This window comes from Opisthocomus hoazin, chromosome 4, assembly GCF_030867145.1.
Source record: "Opisthocomus hoazin isolate bOpiHoa1 chromosome 4, bOpiHoa1.hap1, whole genome shotgun sequence".
In the NCBI taxonomy this organism is placed as follows: Eukaryota; Metazoa; Chordata; class Aves; order Opisthocomiformes; family Opisthocomidae; genus Opisthocomus; species Opisthocomus hoazin.
Genome location: NC_134417.1, coordinates 24,726,530 through 24,748,929, shown reverse-complemented (window position 1 = coordinate 24,748,929; position 22,400 = coordinate 24,726,530). Strand labels below are relative to the sequence as shown.

At 41.2% G+C, this 22,400-nt stretch overlaps 1 protein-coding gene across 2 annotated transcripts; it reads left to right on the top strand.

Moving 5' to 3' along the window:
* On the top strand, positions 1 to 11,914 carry LOC104334448 (uncharacterized). 2 transcript variants are annotated; one of them, XM_075417383.1, is made up of 7 exons: positions 1 to 133; positions 5,175 to 5,325; positions 6,395 to 6,488; positions 7,526 to 7,587; positions 8,524 to 8,666; positions 9,361 to 9,558; positions 11,564 to 11,914. In XM_075417383.1, exons 1-7 carry the CDS (start codon positions 108 to 110, stop codon positions 11,673 to 11,675), a joined length of 786 nt encoding a protein of 261 aa, XP_075273498.1. In that variant the 5' UTR covers positions 1 to 107; the 3' UTR covers positions 11,676 to 11,914. The 2 variants fall into 2 exon arrangements, with proteins under 2 accessions (XP_075273498.1, XP_075273497.1); XM_075417382.1 differs by having other exon boundaries at positions 7,526 to 7,644.
* The last annotated feature ends 10,486 nt before the right edge of the window (positions 11,915 to 22,400 follow it).

Sequence of the window (22,400 nt, the reverse complement as noted above, 5' to 3'; positions counted from 1 at the left end):
GTCGCCTCTCTTCAGAGGATGTAGAACTACCTCCCTGTGCAGGGGCAAAGATGGGAAGATAAGCTTTGGCTGTAGACAAATAGCCTTATGCAAGATGTGAGGATTTTATGAAACAGCAAGACATGTCTGAAAGGTAGGAGGGTGAAAGAAGAGAAGTAACTGCGGTCATTGCGCAGCTGGCTTGACATGCTTTGACAACTGAGATAGTGTTACAGGATTGAGTATCTTCGTAAAATGTACCGACCTGTATTGCTGATGGAGATTATTCTGCAGTGAAAACAGGAAGAAAAATGGGGTTTTTCTTCGTGTCATTGGCTGATTACTTTCAACAAAAATGTATGTGTTGTAAAAATGTGTGGAAGGCACATTGGTTGGGGTGTGGAGTTTGCATGGTTGCAAGTTAGATCCATGAAGACTTGCATGGAATGTTAGTAGATATACTAGAAATGCATAATTATGATGATAAGATGTAATTATGTTAATTATGTCTTTTGAGGGGGCAATTTTATGATGCACAAAAGAAGAGAATTGATGATACAGCTAACAGCAAGGATGCATTGTAGCCATAGCTTACAGGTGTGTTTGTCACTAAATTATGCTCAAAAGAACTGCTTCCAAAAGTTGCATAATGTCTCATAAAACTGCTATAAAAAAATAATTGAAACGTAATAGACCATGGAAACACTATGTCCAAGTCCTCTACTATGCTAAGTTCAGAGAGTTCTCATAATAGATGTTTGCATACAAGCAGCAGCTGCTACCTAGCAGTAAATTGTGTGCATTTTGAACAAAGCACAACCTGAATTCTGAGCTTGCTGTCTTTTAAATACCTATACAAATTGCGTTTGTAAGTTAACCCAGAAGTTCATTTCTGTTGATCAGCTTTGGTACATGCAATTGACTGAGACAACAGAAATAACTGGGTGTTTGTATCCTGCAAGCAAACAGGTATTTGTGCAAGTGGTTTGGACAGATCCACAAGCAGCTCTCTTAGCGCCTACGCAAAATCAGCAGCTCTGACCTAGTTATAAGAACTCTTCTACTTTGGAGGATTTATCACCCTGTTCTTAGCTTGTTTGGGTGGGTTTCTTTCTTTTTCTTAAAGATGATCTTAAAATATTAAATTTGATTCAGTTTGTTTAGAGTGGTCCATGCTTTTCACTTCCATAGCAGCAGGACTGAAGGAGCTTGGAGCACTTTGCTGTTAAATAGCAATCCGAGCAGGCTTCTGCTGAGATCACCCGCACGGGAGCATGGGCCTTTGCATCATATATGTTCTGTGATTTGGTGGGATGTGAAGCTGTAGCGAGCAGCATAGGAATTCTGACTCTGAATATATGAAGAGGTAGTAAAAACAGCCCGACTACTTGTTCCCAGATCTTTTATCAAGGGCGTTTCAGATCCATGGGAAACAGACATGGTTCAGTGAAAGCTGAGCCTGCTCAAGGCTGCCGATTCATGAAAAGTAGCGGGGGATAAGACTACTGGAAGCTAGACCAGATCCCAAAACTGCTCAGAACACTGGGACAAAAGCCTTTCAAATACCAACTGCATGAGTTTGTTTACAACCTTCTTTATTTTTCCTCCTCTTCCACTGAGTTTTCCATCTGACATTTTCCATGAGGCAAAGCTGAACCTGTGCTGTGGAGTCTAAGATGTTTGTTTGTCGAGGCTGCTGGTTATATCAGGAGAAAGGAGTCTTTCAACTGACAGTCTTTTCTTAACAGCCAAATATCTAAAACAATACACTAGAGGAATGTTTTTGACTCAGAATTATCTTTCACTGGTGTAGTTCCAGAAGTAGCTTAGCTATAGCTCCTCGAAATATTTCATGGGGTTTTAATACATTCTACCCTTGAAGTCAGCTGGACTCAAATGTACTTGCACTGCAGTTGGAAAATTTGCAGCATTTTGTTGCCTGTGAAAATTTTGCCAAGATGTCAGTGGGAGGAGAAGCTGACCCATTTCACAGATACATGACTGACACTGACATCTTGATAAAGTGTGACTTTTATCAGTGAGCTCTGTAGGAGAGCATGATTTTCCAAGACATGGCCTGATATCTCATAAATCATGTTTTGAAAAATGCAGTAGCTGTTCAGTACTCATTCCTTCCAGTTTACAAAATATTTCAGACACTTAATTCCCCACTGGGACTTCCACTGAGGAAAATGCATAGAATACATTGGGTTGGTCATGAGTATTTTCACTTACCCCCACAGTCTGTGCTAATGCCATTCAGCTCATATGCAGTACTCTAGATGCTAGCAAAGAATTGCTTTGTACAACTTGCTTGTTTGTTTGTTTGTTTAATTATTTAGATGAAATGTCTATTTTATCTATTTCAATGATTCTGCATGAAACAGAATAGTTTCCTTGAGTTTTTTTGAAGTGATCAGTGCTTCTATCTCAAAGCAGCCTTCAGACACGTAAAGTGGGATCCTCCTCATCAAACTTCAGATGCCTTGAAGTTGTGTCCACTCTCAGGGAAGCCTGTGGGCTCCTCATGTAGACAGTGTGGACTGTGGTTCACTCCAGCTGAAACTACTAGGTGCAGAGGCTGGGTTGAGTAAGTGGGTATCTGGACATACCCGCTTCTCTCCACTGACAGTAGAGGGAGCCAAGAAAATTTGCTAAGCCTGGCTTTGCAGGCTGACGACTCCAGCTAGGTGGGAGAAATCATACTTTAACCAGATGCTGACTTGAGTATTCTGAAATTTTGCATGTGGATTTTATATCAGTGGCAAAGCTGTAGCCATGATACCAACAACTAGACTGAAGACCAGGCTCAGGAATTAGAAGTTGGTCACACACAGGATTTTTTTCCCTCCTTACCATTTTATGTTTCCTTTTCAACCCTCTTTTACAGGATTCTTAAAATATAGTCAAGTATCTCTGCTTAAAAGACATCTTATATACCCCACCCCCACCCCAAGAAGAGAGAGAATGGAGGAATACTATCGCCACAGAGGGTTTCCATTAGTGAAATTAATTCCTCTCTCATAGGAATTTAGGTTTATGATTTATGATAACCACTGATTTCTCACTGCAGGCAAAGTGAGAGGAAGTGACTCAGCCTAGACAGACATCATGAATCTAATTTTTTTCCCCCTAATGCTTGACATAAGCTAGTGTGCTGCTCCCAGAGGTGTCATTGGAGATTCATATCCAGCCAAAGGGCCTCGCAATGAAGGCAGAAAATGTTGTTACTTTCATGTATTGTGTGATCTGTAACTGTTTAGAACTGCATCCTGCCTCATTCATTGCCATTTCTTTTGCATCAATTTTGCAGCAAAGTAGTAAGGAAAGCAAAGCAAGGGAGAGAAAAGCAGTGTTGCACTTGCTCCTTCTGAAAAATCTTCTGTGACATAATCATGGGGTCCAGCTGGTGCTTGTTAAACTCAGGCAGTTTTGAGATGAAAAATGCTTCCTTCTGTCACTCTTTCCAATAGAAATCTCACTACCCACCTGACCGGAGAAGTCTTATCTATCACATATTGATTCTGGAACTTTGTGTTTTATTTTCTATCACCGATACAGAATTTTGTGAGTGGGTTCCTGCGAAAAGATCAGAATAGATATCGTGTTAAATTGTCTGCTAAAATGTTTTATCCCATATTTCAAGGGACTAGGAGTGTATATTCATGTCTCAGCAGAGGTACCTAGCTGAGAGAAAGGCAGGTTTTGAAAAGTCTTGCAGTTACAAATAGTCATTTGAATACATCCTAACAAATCGCTTCCAAAACTGAGAAGAGAGTTACTACATATCTTTTTGGTACGACCTCATTTAACATACAACGAAGCAGAAGAAAAACAAATACCAAGATAGAGCTAAGCAAGAGTTCCCAGCACTTTTTTTTTCTTTTCTTTTTTTCATATAGACCAAATGTAAATCCCCTGTTTGCAGGGTGGCTGTGTGTGTGAGTGCCTGCTGATCTGTAGCAGCACACACACATGAAAATGGCCTGTTTGCCTGAAGATGACCTCCAAAAATGCCTAAGTAAATAGCTGTTATTTTCAGAAATACTGAGCTTGCTTAGCTTCCTATAAGTCACCTACAGTTTACTGTGGCTGTTTTGATCCTGTTAAAAAAACCCATAAAGCATGAAGGGAGGAGTAAACCATAAAGCATGAAGGGAGGGGTAGTTCCGTATGTCAGTACTGTTCTGTGCAGGCTGTGCGCACTGTCAGGCAAAAGCCAGGAAAGATGTAACATTGGGTTTTAATGATGTTTTAATAAAGGCAAAGCAATCTTGGTAAGGTCAACAGAATGCACCTCTTCATGATTATTTGTCAATAATCTGTTATCATAAGTTTTAACTGATGTTCCATTTAGACTGTCTGTTACACTCAATATGAAACTTTCATTACCATCCTCGCTAGACCATTTATAGGCTGCATTTTTATTCTTCATTTCTGCTTCTGACTATAATTGTTTTAATGATGCTTACTGACAGCTGATACTTTCTGGCAAGCTCTCACCAAACTTATACGGTAAAAGTCAAATTATAGTGCTGTGTGCACACACTTACTAAGTTAAAATTATTTTTTGAAGTATTCCATGGTAAATTTCTAAATTGCAGCTGCCAGTCTGCAAATTATTCAATCTCTCTGAAGCACAATTGGAGAAATTGCATCATTTGAGGTAAATAAAAAGTACTTTTGAACGTGTTCCTAGGCAATGAACTAGCAAAGCACAGAAGCACGTGACTTCAAGACTCTGTTGACCAAAGTTCAACTCTTTTTTGGAGCCTTGACACTCTACTAAAACATACTCAAGGGATTAAAATAAATATGTGGTTGAGGTATCTTCATACAACCTGGATCCATAAAAACAGGGTGGTACAGGATAGAAGGGGATATACCATGGTGTTGAACATGTTCAGTTCTTAATTTTCTCCAAGATTTTTTTCTAAAAAACTGCCAGCAAGTTCCTCTTTCTAAAGTTTGAACATATCTGTGAAAGCCTCATATGTTTAAGTAAACAGTGCTTAGGTGAGAGGTGCTGTTGAGGGGCTGGAGAAGATTGCCCTACCTATGATTTTATCTCAGGATCGTATGGCTATTGTCTGTTGGTAAGTTCTACCCCTTGCCACTCTGTATCTCCTGTTATTATAAAATAGTTTGTATTTCTCTGAACGGAATCGATTACTGATTTAACATATCCTCTCTAGTTCCTCAGGTCTGACTACAAGCAATCAAAAAACCTGTAAATCCTATTCATCCTGCTGCTCCATTCTAAGCGACACACACACTATTCCATCGGTGTTATCGCAAAACAGAGGATTCATCAGGCAGAACTGGGATTCTGGGCTACCTTCCCCAGTAAGTGTTTGGCTTACCAGCTTATTACATGTTTATAGAAGAGAGATGCTGACAAAGAGTAACTAAGGCTGAAATCTCCTCCTCAGCTTCAAAGCTGATTATGTTTTGCCTCCTTTTATCTTCCAAAGCTAGATCAGATTATAAATAAGATTATACGATGCAGTGTCAGCAGTGGCAAGGGATTTGCCTCAGTGCCGCAGGAAGGCTTTGAGCACTGTGTACAGACCCGGATGCAATGGGCAAGTATATAACAAACCCTGAAGAGGCTGCGTACTTTTGCTATAAAATGTCATAACCAGGAGTGCTATGAAAATCGACAGTACAGCTATTCTTTGAGAATACCTCCCTCTGGTATTTGAGCCAATCCGTAGAAGTAAACCAGAATGGGCTGTGATGAACTACCCCTAAACAGTGAATCACCACAGCATTTACCAGCTTCTGGAGGTGTGTATAGCTCAGCTCTAACTGGAGGGTATGAGTTAGAGGTGCGTGCTCCATCTCTTCTCCCCCCTGAACCCCATCATCATGGCTTCCACTGAAAGAAATGCTGGAATTTCAAGCAAATAACCAAGCTGCATTGTACTGAGAGGTTCCCCCACTGCAGGCAATCATGGTGCTCTGTCTGTTGAGCATGACACAAATCACACCTACTCTGTACACTACAGGCAGAGTTAGAGACTTCATTCCTTGCTTCCTCCTGGGAGACTGATGCCCTGGAAATTATAGAACACGTTTTAGTGGAAAAGCAAAATGGGCAGAAATCTCATATCCTGGACTGCAGTGGCAGATTTTCTGTATTTAGATTTCGTGCCTCTGTTGCATTCAGAATATATTGTATGAAATTTTGTCTGAAAGTGTGTTTACATGCATATGCATACACAAATGCATGCCATTATATCTTCGCTTCCATACATCATTTTGCTATTCACCAGATGGTATTAAGGCAGAAGAAATTGTAAATATGTATGACTATTCTACTGTAATAAGGCCAGAAATATGAGAAAATACAGTGCAAGAAACTGAAAAACCTTAACTGATTCTTTTGTATCTTTACTTTGCTGTTTTTAAGCTTCCTTCTGATTCCTTCAAGTATCTCGGCTGGGGTGACATAGACGACCATGATGTTCGAGGAAATCAGCTTCATTGTCCCCGAGTGAGAGAAGGTAGAGATCAAAAAGACATATTCACATTTAAGCCTTAACTCTATTTACTCAGACAGTATGTCCTTAAATGTTAGGAGATTAAACCACAAAGTTTGACATTGTTTTGAAAAGGGGCAGGATTTCATCCCATATTGTATATGTTTACTTTTTTTAATCACTAGGAAAATACTTGTCATGACTTTGAAAACAAAAGCCAGAACGGTAATTTGAAAATTTTTACTATTAATGTGGTGTTTATTACTTCTCTCAAAAGTTCATTAACTTTTAAATGTTGCTCAGAATGCAGTAGCCATATGCCAAACAAGAAGACAAGAATGAAATTGAGTCCTGCATACAGTGGTACATATAGTTTATTTTAAGACTGAATTGGTCCAATTACAGTCTATAGAAACAATCAAGAATGAGGAATAAAAGGCGGATTTTAAAATCCACTGTTTTCCTATTTGGAACTAAGCATTGGAAAAATTCCACCTGTCCTTGCTTTAGGTAGGAAGTTGAAGATGTGCATAGCTTTAAGCATTTCAGTAGACTCATTGACTTTAAGTCTTCAGCATGTGCTGTTCTTAATACAAATGAGGTTTGGAGTACAGCTATTGATCCCAGTTGCAGTTGCTGTCAGTGAACTGAAAGTTACAAACATATCCCCTTCTCAGGACAATTAAAGGATGAGAACAAAACCATCATATGAACTCATAGCATGTGAAAGAATACACAGAAACAGTATTTTAGAACTCAGATGCTTATGTTCAACTATTTAGAAAAAGCTTGTGTTCTGAGCTGTAGCAGAAATGTCATTTACTAACCATGTACCAAATCATCATGACCTGAGATTACTTGCTGAATTGTGAGCCTAGAAATGGTAGAAAAATCTTCACATTAATTTACCTCTTGGAAGCCTGGAAACCTACACACCTATAATATTACATATATTTCTTCATTTCAGATATACTCCCAGACATATATATAATCTTTCAGGAAGTAACTAAGTGCCACTTCCCTATCTCATCCACTATTGTAAATCTTTTTTTTCTGACCAGGGCCCTCAGAAGAAGAGCTATTTTTCAGAGGAGAAGAACATACTTTGAAAAGAAGAAAACAAGTAACTGACGCAGAGAAGTGGCAAAAGAAACTGCAAGAGAACTGGGAAAACTGTGCTGTAAAACTTTCTCATTAACATTTTGTTCTGTGGTAGTAAATTAGGCAAATAATAATGTGCTGGTTCTCACTGCAGTTAGCAGTTTTAAAGCTCCAGCTGGCACCATAACATTGTAAACTGGAAGTTTTTTACAAGCTGGAAGAAACACTGGAATATACTGTTATTTGTGTTGTGATCCAAAAGAGTAAACTCCTGTGTTGTGACAGGGTTTCATTTGTGCTCAGGCATGTAAGAGAGCGTGACATTCTTTGCCCACTTAGTGCCTTCCTCAAAAATTGATAATAAATGAACAGTTACAGAATGGAGTAGTTTTCTTTCAGCTCTTTCACTCTCTCCTCATACCAGCCTGAGCAGTGTTTTTGGCTGGAGGTATTACATTATTGCTGGTTCTGACCTCCCTAAGATAAAGGAGGAAGCCAGGTAATAACTTAATCTAACGCTGAGACCCAGTGATCTTATGCGTCCCCCTATGCATAAATATGTGATACAGATTGTAGAATACAGATATCTGGCTGCTGCACAACAGCTTTATCCCAGATGAGTTTAGAAGCCAAACCAATGAGCCAGGATCACTGAGTCCTGCCTTCTCCACCCAGAACACACACACTGGTGTCCCCGCTCAAAGAGGAAGGAGGGGCTGGACAGTCAGATTCACATGCTTAAGAGATTGTTTCTTTCTTCTTCACTTTCAAAGAATTATGCAGTGATTCTAAGGCGAATTTGGCAATTGGCACCACCAATTGCTATAAGAGCAACATAATAATATAGATTCACCTTTTAACTAATTCTGACATTGAAAAGATTTAATTATATAGTTCTTAGAAAGCAAGGAAAAAAAAAAAAAACCCTAAGTGATTTCTCTTATTTTTCCCTTCCCAGGAGCTGAACCTTTCATTTCAGGATCTGGGTGATCTTTACCAGGTGGAAAACTTCAAAAGGATTCTCCAAAGATTAATTCGGGTGGAAAAACTTTGGTTGGTGGACAATTCTTTGACAGACCTAAGTGCCATAAGGTTGCCAAGGTAGACTATATGTCCTGTTTCTATTGTTATGCAATATCGTAGAAATAAAAGTTCTTATTTACTGAAGTAATAGCTGGAGCCGACTCTTGAGAACCACCAAAATTTGATATTTTGGGAGGCATTATATTGAGAATCCATCAGTATATTGTTATTCTGAGTTTGTGTCATCCCCAAGTTGAAAATATTCAGTGAGGAGATCAGATGATGTCCCCTTTATCCCTGGTGAATAATTAATAAGTCCCGTAAAGTTCAGTGATATTTGTGCCAAAAGGGAAAAGTGTTGAACACTTCAGGAATCTGGATGAAGCAATAGTGAACATCACCCAAGCAGAGAGGCACAGTGTGTCCATGCCAACTCTATTTTTACAATCCATCTATTGCTACTATGTTGATGTATGTCTATGGAAAGTTGTAATACTGAAAACAGGAATAATGATGTATCCCTTGTACAATATAAAGAAAGCTGAGGGTATAAAGTGTAGGGATCTGATCTTGTACTCCATGGGTAGGCAAAAATAGCACAAATGTAAAACCAGCGTGAAAGCAGGTCTCGAGGAATCAAATTCTTGTATCTCTCATTGGAAGCCCTAAGCTGCCATGACTTGGACTACATGAAGAGCTATCCCTGTGCTGGCTTACAGGTATATGCTATCACAGATGTGATTGGTGATGTCGTACACTTTGTACTTTACAGATGCAGAGAACTAAATGTCAATAAAAACCACTTTACATCCTTCAAACAGCTGCCAAAGATACCTCAGATTCAGCACTTATCACTCGCCGAAAATAACATTATGACGCTAAGTGGAATATCAGCCTTCAAACACACTCCACTTGAATCTCTTATACTCAAGAGGAATCCCTGTGAGTTTCAAGAAAGATACAGACAACTGTAAGTCTTACCATCTCATGGTCAACAAAAGTTGATCAACACAAAGAAATGTTTGTGAGCTTAGGATGGAAGGAATAGGATGTCACAAGGAATAGGATGTCAAATATGACACGCTCTCCCGAGCAATCTTTTTATTGTCCCATAGTCTTGACTATCACAAATGCTCCAGGAACACAGGCTGGTGAGCCAATATCTGATAATAGTGACAAAATATTCAGAAACTGCCTAGGAGGCTTTCTAATCACATGACTGGCAGTTCTTCAACTGAACTAAGTTCATGGATCAAGTTTAGAGAGAGTAAGTAGGGCAGATAAATTTGATTCCCTTTTATTAATAGAAACTACCTATTACTCAAACTCTCTTCAGTCTCATTGCGTCCCTCATGTATTCTGAGAGGAGTCTAAATTGCATTACATGTCAGAGCTGGAATCAGAAGGATGTGTTGAAAGATGTGAGCTAAAGCAAGAGAAAACTAAGTTACCTTCATTTGATTTTTCTGGATTCTTTGTTCTCTGTGGCAGCACAGTGGAAGCTGCACTGCCTTGACCACCCCACTCGGGGTAGGTATGCATTGCAGGCCGTGCAGTGTAGCGTAGATGTAGCAGAGCTGCCTCGGACACTGGAAACGAAAATTTGAATCTGAGATAAATAACTGAGGGGAAGGTAATTTATTCTCAGTCTCATGCATGTTTTGACACTCACACCCCTATTCCGTTCTTCCCCAGTTGTTTTGATTACAAAACCCTGTTGGAAGGAAAAAATGGCACACAGGTCAGAAAGGGGAATGAAGCATATTCCTTCTGAACCCCTCAGAAATCCGCATGGCTGCATGTTTTTCCCCCACTCCAGAGTCATGTCAACCATCTACAGAAGGCATTGTTGATATTTTTGAGATAATCCTTACAGCGTATGCCTAAGAAGTCATCTCTTCCTGGGAATGGAAAAAAAAGAAGTTTAAAAGAAAGCGTTTGATGAAAACCTTTCTGAGTTTCTAGTACGCTTTTTCCTTCAGTTTAGTAGGCATCCCTTTGACAGTGTGATGGTGATGCTTGTGCTGAAGGTAGACAGGCAGATGTCACAGTGAAAGTTAAAAAGTAAATTTAAAATAATGGATTTCACATTCTATTTGCATATGAAAAGGTCCAGGAGAACAAAAGCTGAAAAGCATCTTTAAACTATTACTAATTATGTTTGCCCTACCAGTTCTTAAAGCAATGAAATATTGGTATTACTCTTGTATTACTTTCACTGCCACTGTTGGAAGACAGAATGAATGATTTTCAAGCACAGATAAAGCCCTGAGTTACACGCTGAGATTGACCACTGGAGTCCATGCTCACCTCAAAAGTCACAGGAGCAAATACCATGGCACATGGGCTAACGCCCTGTGCGATGCTTACGGAGGGGCTCCAGCTCCATCAAACTCCTCTGAAGAAGAAAACAGCAGTCTTCACGGCTGAGGTTAGAGATACTGGTGTGCCATTTAAAAGGGACAGTATATTAGGAGGAGGAGCCATTCGTTTCGCCTTGGCATCATGCCCACAAAATAGGGACTTCTTTTCCTTGGGAGAAACAGAAGTGCAAAAGAGAGTTTGCAGAGAGCCTGGTTTCTCTATCGCAGAAAGATGAAAATTGAGTTGTACTTCTTGCAGTCTAAATCTTTGCTTTTCAGTAGTCTAGGACGTTCAGTCTAGGCTAACACTGTGTCCTCTTTTTTGCATTAGACAACTGGTTTGGTTCTACTCTATTAAAAATGTAGACACTTGCAGTGCTTTACTGAGTCTGAGGATATGAAACTTGTGCAACAGAGTGAAACCTGAAAATTTGTAATTAGCTCTTTATCTGATAAATTCTGCAGAAAATGACAAATCAAGATTTCCAACAAGACAAATCTATTCTGGATATGTTTGAATCCAGTATTTGTTTTTATTGGTGTCTGTTTTGTTCTCAAGATTTCCCAAAATTATTTATCTCAATTTCTATTTTTCTTTTGTCTCTCTTTAAGTGTATTCTCCAGTTTGCCAAATCTGAAAATGCTGGATGGCATCCCAAAACTGCCAGAGGACTGTTCACCCCCAGATACCAGTTTCTTTTTCAAAATGTGTACTATACTCTAGCACTGTATTTTTGTAGGATCACAGCTGTACTAGAACCACCTCACTTAAAAGATACAATAAATCCTGTGTATGGAAGTCACTGTTTTTTTCTGATCAAAGAGATATTGAAGCAGAACTGTAATTTTTTTGAACGCATTTGTGATACCACAGACTTCAAGTAAGTGTGGATAAATGATATGTAAATAAGACATAATGTGTACACTGGGTGTCATGAGTTCGGTGTATTAAAAACATTGGGTGACTTTCTTGTCTAGGACCTCTATGTAGACAACAACTCGCAATTATTGACTGCCATTGCATTTACTTAAAACATGTCCAGGTTCAGACCATATGTTCATTGTGCGAAATGGTACAGGGATTAACAGCCAGGCTGTGAAGAAAAGGAAGAAAAACCCATACCTGATAAAAGAACAGGCTATGCAGTTTCCTTTTTCATGTCCCACCAATTTCCTAGTGCTCTTTAATGCACTTTGTAGAGGGGAAAGGCAAAGCCACCCCAATCATTTTGACACTTTGAAATAAAAAAATAGTGCAAAAAAGTCCTCGCTTGGGAGTTTGGTATGGCTAGAGAGTACTGGGGAGGTAAATCTTGAAATAGGAAAGAAGTTTTTTGACTCATTGCTGGCATTGTTTAGGAATATCTCTTGCTTAACAGAGGTTCCTCAAACCACAGGCACAATGAAGGAAAAGAGCTATGGAAGTTCAAAAGGGATTTGTAAGGGCTCCCCAGGATGTCTGATTGCAGCTGTCTTGAAGAGGTATCTGCCCTTGTCTTTGATTCATTTGCCATTCAATTCTAGTTTTTTTTTTCCAGGCAGCTCATGCTGGCACACAAATAGCTGTGCCACTAATGGTTCAGGAAAAGAATGACAGAGTCCTGGAAAATGAAGACAATTAACAGAATCGCCTAATTCCAGAGACAGTCAATAAATTCTCTGCTGGTTATTGGCTGCCGGCAGGGTTTGGTTCAGCTACAGGAGGAGGAGTAATGACTGCTCAGCCCTGTAGAGCTCTGCAGTGCAATGACTTCTCTGGAGAAGATCGCAGCAGCTCTGTATGATGTCTGCATTGCATCTGGGCAGGAGAAATGGCCACCTTGAAAAGTTTCCAGGCTCTCCCCTAAGACTCTCCTTGCCTCTCCCACAGCCTAGCAGTCAAAATGCTTGATGAAACTATTGCATGAACTAGATCACAAGATTTTGAGTGTTTAACAGCATCTAGCTCAAAGTATTTTCTACAGCTGTGAAAGGAAAAAGACCATGGATCACTGCAAAGAGGTATCAGGTTGAGGGCTCACACATATGCTTGCAATTCATAGGAGCAGGCGAGTTCCTCCACAGTACTTTCATGCTCACAGGGCTTGATAACTAGATCCAGTCAGTGTAGGCCACCCCAGCAACGGGAACAGACCATGCTATGACAAACCTCTCCGTAAACATCCTACAGAGTCAAGAGGGTACAGTTCAACAACACACGGCAACAAGCTTTTACAGATTCAGAGAGAGATTATGTGGTTTACACAGAAAGAGCTTTGAAACAGGAAAAGCAGAATATTGTGTGCTGTACAGCATGGCAAACTGGTCCAGAGGAACGGGAATCTTTCACACGGGGATGATAAGAACAGAAGACCTGAAAGCTTGCTGAGGATTGAGGCTAGTAGTCTACCTCAGATCTAGAAATTAATCCAGTTATAGTATAGTACAGTAATCAGCATAAAACCCCACTGTTGTGTTTGGGAATGGAAAGCAGAAAAACAAAGGAGGAAACATAATCTTCTCAGCTGAAGATGTATGTGAGAAACCACCGTGTCCTCAGAAGCAGGGCAGGGACTAAAGCAGAGGGGGGACAGAGGCTGAAGGGCCGCCCTTACTGACCCAGCCAGAGACAGACGGCAGCGAGCAGCCGGACGCTGACTGCTGTGAGGCTGCGCGTCTGGAGACAGGGGAGTGAAACAGGCTTGTCCTGAGGCGTCAGACACTGACGAGCATTCAAATCAGCAATGTTCAAATCACAACAAAAAGCACTTGAGGACTAGGCTGTCTTCCCAGAATTTGGCGTTAGACAGTGAGAGCGAGATGGGAAACTGCTCCAGTCCCACAGGCAGATATTTCGGTTACAAGCTCCTACCAAAGCTACCACCCACTGCTTGCACATGTAATTAGGAGCTGGTCGATTCTCTCCTGGGAACACCCTCAGAGGCTTTGCTCTTCAGACTTGAGTCCTTGGTCGGTCACAAGAAAGAGGCACAGACACTGATGGATTCTTTCCGGACAGGAAGCTGGTTCTACTCTCATAATTTTTCCTTTCATTATTTTAATGGTCTGGCTTTGGAATCCCAGAGAAATATGAGGTAATATCTAGGGAGCCTCGCTGATTTTATTTAAAGTGCATCCAGGAGCAAGAATGTACTGATGATGTTTGAGTCACTTTGCTGCAATGAGATTTAAATGAGAGGTACACTATTAGCAATGTCACAGGGGAAACTGGGAGAAAAGAGCAGTTCGGTTCCAGCTGGTTGACTGGCCAACAGCCGTAAGACCGAGGGAGCACACTGGATACATTTCAACATTACCAGTCAACTAGAAACCCCAGCAGCAGGAACCTTTTGAAACTGGCCTCAAGTTCATGCCAAACTGGGGAATAAATTAATATACATTTCTAAGTTAGATCATTACTATCTAACTTTCTATTCCTGCCAAATTTACACTCAGCTTCATTCAAGAAAAAATGGGCCTCCGGCGAATTACTCTTGAGTTTTACTCACTTGCTTTTCCACAGTTATGTTATGGAGTGGTCTAATCTAAACCTAATCTATGACTTCAAGAAAATCTGGAAGGAATGGAACAACCGTAGAACCTTTATTTTGCTGGAGCTTTTGAGATTTCATCTATTGTGGCTGCACTCTGAAATCCAAAATAATGGCTACCACCTGTGAGCTCAGTATCAAAATATCACAAAATCAACTTCCAATTATTCACAAAGAATCCTTCAAACCTGACATTTGATGAAAATTTAGCAAAGTGTTCCCAAAGTCTTGCCTAAAATCATGGGACAGGTCCAGGGCTGACAGAGCTCAGAAGTGAGTTCCCAAGTCTCATTTTGACTGTCTCATCATTTCTCATTGTGTCTAAATTTCCCACTACAAAATAAAAAGTGAGCAATATGAAATCAAAAGACAGATTCCTTAAATGAACCCGAGAGAAAATAAGACTTTTCATTTCATCTGTTTATTATGGTCCTAGGAATTCCAGAGCAGTGTTTAAAACATCTGAAAATATTACAGTACATGGATCATGGAAGCAAACAAAGCTGTAACAGAAAAGGGATCATCAGCTACTGACGAGCATTTCAAAGACCCTTTGCTCATACACACTTCAGCCTCACAGAACACGAAGCACAAACACCCTATGTTCGTAGCAGTCCAAATTATTCACATCACTCGGGATGATGATGATGAAGGATATTGAGCCAATATCCTTCTCCAGGACTGTGCATTGCAGCACCAGTATTAGATGTGAATACAGTGAAGAGGAAAGCAGTGGCTCACCAGCCTAACTTGCAAAAATGTCTTCTTTTAGTTCCTTACTCCGAGCTTCAGCTGCTGAGGGAGTGCATCAGAGGCAAATCTAGAGCTCATCAGTTAAGCCTGTAGTTCATCATTATGAATGTTAATGCAAATGGCTCAAGCCCAAATTTATACACCTATATGGAGTAAATAACTTGTCAACAATTCCCTAGAATGTAGCCTGGTGGTGCTGGAGCACAGAACAGTTGTAAGGACATCATAAGTGACTTCCTGAGGTCCTTGTCAACTCTCAGGTCACTGTGTCTGTAAGAAATTTGCCTGGCATGCACTTTGAAATACGCTGTGGGAGAGGACCTGGGTGACGTGGTAGGTCATGGTGCTTGCTGCATCATCATAAAGCACGGAACAGCTGGCATGGAGCACTGTGCTCTGACAGCTGGCTGGCGTCTCGCCGCATGGCAGGCTGTGCTTTGCCTGCTGCTGAAGACAGTCCAGCTTGTCCTCCATGGACTGGCTTGTGTGTTCCTGCAGCCAGGAAGGGCATTAGTTTTCTTTGCTTGGTCTGCCCTGGCTTCTGTTCATGCTATTCGTGTATTAGTGATGCCAGGACAGCGGTGCTTTCGTTGCTTGCTTATTCCCTCACTGAACACAAGTCACTACCAAAGTCCTTTCTGCGTTTAATTCAACAGCAAAACTTCCAGCAGAAGGAAGTCTTTCTTCCTTCCAAAGAAAGGAATGAAGGAAAGAAGGACAGGTGGAGGGACAGACCAACTACTCCCAAATCGGGGATCAGGTTACCAAAAAGGGCACAATGAGGCTGTTAACCTTTGAGAAGCAGAACATCAGATCAGAGTGTATTCATTTGTTTTACCATTTTCTTCCCGACTGACTAAAATCAAATACCTTCTGGTCTATGTAAGGCAGCTCTCGATCGCTGCCACTTAAGCTTTGCTGTCCGATAAAGAACCTTCAGCATTTTTGACAATTTCCTTGCTATCAGCACTAAAAGAAAAAATGAATTTAGTGAATATACTGACTGATGTTTTGATATATTTGGATACATGTATGACACACGCAGAGGCTCATTGCCAGGAAGCATGAGTGGAAATAAGTTACTAATATGTCCCAGAGCATTCATTTTTCATTTGTAATCTATCATCCAAGATACACTTGCTTTGGAATTGCCTGGTACCATGCTACATTATGTAATTGAAAGCACTGAAGATAAGGAAAGAAGGCCATTGACAACATATGCTTTGGATAAAAGCAGCTATAAAAATAAACGTAATGACCATAACAGGGATGAGACAAGCATGGACAACAACAAATTGGGAACGACCAGAAAGTTCATGAGTAGCCAAGCTACAGGAAATGGTGCAGTCAGCCTTGGGGAGTGAAATCCAAGCCAATGTTTTCTTTCCTTTTTCATACTGATATTTTATTTTTACTATGCATTAACTCGCTACGTTTCCCATTCCTACTCTACATACAGTCTGTTTTCTTTCTGCTAGATTGCTATAATTACTCTTTTTGACCTGAGTACTGAGCCAGTTTAAAGATGCTTCTATTAGGCATGGATGATGAACTCAGATGTTTCTTTGATGCAATTTTAATTTTCCGTGCAAGATGTACAAATTTCCATTTCTCTGAACTCCAGGAAAATCAAGCAGGAGACTGCATCTGTGCTTGTGGCTCAGCGCCCCTTTTCAGTCAGTACTTAGCTCTTACCTTTTCTTGGCGTTACGCATCTTTGAGCTCTACTCTCCCAGGTTTTATCTTGCTGCTTTTTCTGTATTAGCTCAGTCACACTCTTGTGGCCGTGAAGACCTTCATCATGTCGGGCTAATGCTTCCCAAGAGCCTGAAACCCTAGCCCAGGGTGTCTCTGGTCTCTGGGGCTGCTGCAAGCCTTTTGTTGCCTCCCAGGCCTAGCTGCTCTCTCCTCGCTCGCCTCTCTGGTCCTGCCCTGCTGCAGTTTCTCCCAGTTCCACAACTGCATTTGGTAAGTTTGGTATCATATAAGAAAAACAAAGTCCTTGGTGGAACAAGAAGCCCTGTGGATTTAAATAAATATGTCAGATGATGTCCATTCTGTATGACCTATCCCTATTTAATCCTTAAAAGGCAGAATTTTTCAGGAGAACAGATGTCTAAACCAGAATACAAGTTATAGAGGAATGTGTTCAGCTTAGAGGACAATTCAAATCAGCAGTGTCTAAAAGACAAAGAATAAGGAGCTTAGACTGCTGCATTTCTTCACTCAACGTTTTACCACCAGTTCTGGCTTGAAAGATTGTCAGTCTTTTTTCCTCTGTCGTTTCCTTTTTTTTAAATTTTATTGTCTTCCTTTAAACATTACAACAGATACAACCATTAAACCCCAGCTTCAGCTCAAAAGGGTAGGTGGATGCCTGTAGAGAAAATGTAATATAATGTTAATTCTAACTACAGAGGGAAGTGCTCAAAGTGCGTATCATGTCCCCTGCCACAAAGCTTAGATACAAATGTCCTAAGTTTTTTACTGTGACAGTGCCACACTCAAGCACTTTGAACCAAAAACCTCACAGTAACAGAGTGCCTAATTATTATATTCGGTGCCTAGTATTTGTCAGCTGGAAGGTACTAGAATAAGTCCAGGACAAATTTCTCTGCAGATGTACTCCCATTTGTTCTAGTCAGGTTTATTTAAACCGCAGATGACTGTCAGTTATTGAAAAGACCGTAATTAAGTCCTTCCTAATTCTGCCTTTAACTTCTGGATTTTCACATCCTGATTCAGCGCGACGCGTGGACGCCTGGAGTAGTCCGGGTGCTGGATGCAGGAGAGCGCTTGCACAGCACGCGTGAGCTCGGCAGCGCCACACGGCAGCAGCTGATACGATGAAATGTGTCCGAGTTCGAGCATAGTTGTGTGGCACCGCAAAGTCCTGCACAGCACTGTCTAGGGGATATGACAGCATGTACAGGTCTCTATATCCTTGCCATAACGAGTCATTCAAGAGAAGAAAAATGAACTTCTTTTTTAACCGACCCTGCTGGAAACTCAGTAGAAGTGATTGCAGCTCCAAGCCTGCGCTGCTGTGAAGCAGTGCTAGCGCTCCAAGAGCGGACCTTTGGGAACCGCAGTCCCGAGGAGGGAGAGAGTGGGACTCTGCTAGTGCGGAGACAGGTTTTGTGCCTGGGGAGCCTGGCCAGGAAAAGGAGGGAAAACCGGCTGGGATATACCAGAGGGGCAGACGGCCGAGGACTCTGTAAATAGGGAAGAGAGGACGGAGACCAGGCAAGGGATGAAAATGCAGTGTTACAACAAATCTAAAGAGGCACATTTCAGCAGGAGCTTTACAAGCTAATGCCTCGGTGGTCTAGAAGATGTACTGCGGTGCCTTCGTCGTGACTGATGCAGTGCTCAGTGCAGAGTTATCTTCAAGTTTGGAACTATAAACATGGCTGGAAAGGTAATGTCTTCTGTTGTGCATACCAGAGGAAAAATGCCAGGTGAGTAACAAAAGCCCCAGATATCTCAAACACCTACATCCACAGCAAAATATAATGTGACATAGTAAGTGTGTGTGTGTATTTAATGCCAAGCAACTTGACAGTATGTGCAGCTACATAGGGCAGTTCGTAGTGCAAGAGAAGGGCCAGGGATTTTGGGGGGAGGTGGGGTGGTTTGGTCCATAAATGTATGCAAACAGTCATCTCTGAAAGAAACTAGGTATTTTTAAAAGTAGCTACAGTAAAAGGTATTACATGACAATATTAGGTGAAAACAAAAATCTTGGTTTCTCTTCCTAATTATAAACATCTGTGTACAAATGAAAGCCATTTCTCCCTCCATAAGCGTATCTCCTCCATGTGCGTGATGCCTTTGCAGGTCAGGAATCCAGTACAGATGCTGTACAGCCCATCACTGGGTGAGCTGCACTCCTGACGTGCTCGTATTCCAGTTGCTGCTGATTTTCCTGTTACTCCCTCTCCTACTTCTCCTGCCTCTAAATTTAAAAATACGCTGCCCTCCGGGCCTGGGGCCTGTGCAGCTACCTCCAGATGTAAGGCAGCCCTCCTAATGTGGGAAGGGTGTTTGTTAGGCTGGCTGGGAAGCTGAGGACAGAGATCTACAGTCTCCTACAAAGCGGAATAGGTGACGGCCATAAAAATATAGCCCAGATAAGAAGCATAGCCAGCTACAGCCAGTGATCCAAGCCATCTGTGGGCTTTGCCTAACAAGGTAAAACTTGATAAACTGAACTTTGGAGCCTCCAGAGAAAGAGTAGATGAAGGGCTAGGGTGTACATGGAGTGGCCGGGAACGGGGGGATCACTGACACTGGATTTATTTCGCACAAGTTCTTGCCCCACAGCACTTCCTGTGATTTGCTCCTCCAGCCGTGGCAGATTTGCTGAAGCCTCCGTTCTTCCTAACAGTCTGAGGACAGCTAGCAACCTACGAGTGGAAACAAATAAGGAGACAACATGGTGCTAAACAAGGTAAGCTAATGATTGCATGCCTTTTCATAAACCAGAAAGCTCTGAGTATGAATTACACAATGTGATTTTGCTGGAGAAAAGCAGCTGCTAAACAAGTTTCTTCAAAGACTATATATTGCTGAAGGTTAACACTCCTTGCATTTATCCACTTTCCAAGAGCACTGTCTGCTCTCCAGCGTGGGACAGAGTGCTGGAACACCCGCCTTGGCTACTGCGCTGGAAATTATGGGTGCATTTCATGCTGTGCACGTGGCACATCTTTTGTTCTGTCTGCTGCGACTTTAAATCTTTCCAAAGCAGACTGTTGCTGTGTTCCCATTCAATCTCTGTTCCTTTTTGTTTCTAAATGCAAACTGACTTTGGAGTGTGATTTCTGTGCTTGGGAAGTACGCTGTGGTAAAGAGGTATATTTGTGAAGCCACCTACCTGAGGAGAGTCGTGCCTCCTGGGAATAACTAATGGAAATTCTTGTGCTGATGATGTATGTACCCAAATGTCCTCTTTCTAAGCGCCGCAAGGACTGGAGTTCCCTTAGGACTGGTCTGAATTTATCCTTCATTCTCCAGCCTTCTTGTGTTATTTTAATTAAGTCGTAATTCATCTCTTTCTTTAAAACAAATTGTTTTTCTAATTTACTTGGAGACGCATCCTTTAATTTGAGATAGGCTGTACCGATAGTATGCTATTTGCAGTAGAGGTAAGGTGCAATCTTTCAAAGAAAATGAATAGGGTTTCTCAGATATGCTTAGCTCTTGTCCTTTTCTAGAGATGTGTGAAGGGCAAGTCTGTCTGTCACCAGCCAGTACACGGTTCCATTCTGAAGCCTGGGGCTTTGTAACTCCCTTAGTACTAGTTTTAGCTACTCACTATAGAATCTTCTTTTATTCATTTCAGTGTATAATGCTGTTCTAACAAAGCCCGTTGATTGGAAGAGGAGATATTTACAGAATTAGTGGCTTATCAGTTAGATGGGTATCTGTATGAGCACGGAAAACTGTTACAGCAATAAATATTGTCTTAGGCAAAATAATATGACCCAAGTTATCCAACAATAAAAACCGTAGAAAGTATAGCCCTGGCCAATAAACTGCAGTGCAACTGCCAGAAGTTAAAATTAATTAGAAAAATAAAAATATTTTTTTTCAGTGGAATGAACTACAGCCAAAAGAAACACAGGTTTCACAGAGAAGCACTGAATCTTTTGACACCAATAATCAGGTGCAATTTGCTGCTCCTCCTCTCATCTGTAAGCCATTCTGGGTCTCCCAGTTGCTGACTTTTTGCTAAAAGTGTTGTCTGTTGTGTCCAGCATGCCTGAAAGAGCTTACCTGAGGTAGCTGGCCATAGGCCTTGGCCTTAAAGTGCTTTTTTCCCCCCTCTTTGTGCTGATTTTCTGGGTTGTGGGACTTCTTCTTCAAGGCTTCCTGCAGGCCTCAAAGAATTCTGTCTCACAGGATGCCCAAAGGAATAAAATCGCTTTATGATGGTGCTACTTAAAATTAACTAGATGTTAATTTTAAAGGTCTCTCTTTAGACTCACAAGGTGCCGCTTCTGTGCAGAGATATTGAGCTGCCAACAAATACTGTAGAGCTGAGCACATTCAGCTCCTCAAAGCACCCCACATATCTATCACAAACTCCTTCTGTTGCACTTTGTTTAACCATTTCTTCCTACAAAATAATGAAATTTAAGTTCCCCCCCACTAATTTCCACTTTACATAAAGTCATACCAGTATTTCCATTCCTCAGTTTGGGTGTGTGTTAATGGCTGCTGTTGCTGCATGTTTGTGCTCGTCCTGTAATCAAGCATCTGTTTTTCTGTGCCAAAGGCAGCTGGGTTTGATTGCCTGCCTCACAGGTGTATCTGGTTGCTGGAATACATCGTACTTGTCAGGACAAGGCAGCTCAGTGTTAGTGCTTGTGGCAGAAAAGTTGTGATGAATGTCACCTCGTAGGATAGATCAGGTTGGAATGGACCCTTCTGGAAGTCATCTTGTCCACCCTCACCCAGGTAAGGCAAGATCCTCTACCCTAAAGGCTTGGTAGCACACACTGATAGGTCTTACATTGTTCTAGGTTTGGTACTGGTTACACCAGGGATCTCTGTTTTCATATAATCTCTGGATTACTGAGTGCATTGGAAGCAAAGAGTGCATCACTAGGCTGTGATTTGAGAGCTGTATTTAGGCAGTACTGGCAAAGTAATGATATACTCTATTTTGCTCGGATATCAGCTGACAATCTGAAAGGGACTTTAGACAGTAGGTATTTACCCAGTTTTTTTCCCATATGTAGTAATGTCCAGTATTGCTTTTTCATGCGCTCAGCTGCCAGTGGGGATTGGGATGTTATCTACGGGGGAACATAGTTCTCATAGTCTGTTTCTGAGTGTCGTTCTTGTTAAGATTTTATTGTATAATGGAGAGTCACAGCTGCTTTAATATTATACAATGTCTTAGCTAATTCAGCCATACATATTTCCTATTCCTTCCACAATGAAGCAAATGGTTTTTTTCCTTTCTTGAGAGATGCCAGAAATCCCACTTAAAATACAAAACAAAGCTAAACAACAACAACAAAAATCTGTGTAAAATTAAATGGAGTGCAGTAATACTGAGAAGGCATTTCAAAGACAGTGAAGCCTATACCAAAAGGTAACTACAGCCAGCAACTGCTGTGTGCAAGAACAGTTTTAAAGTACTTCCATGTTTT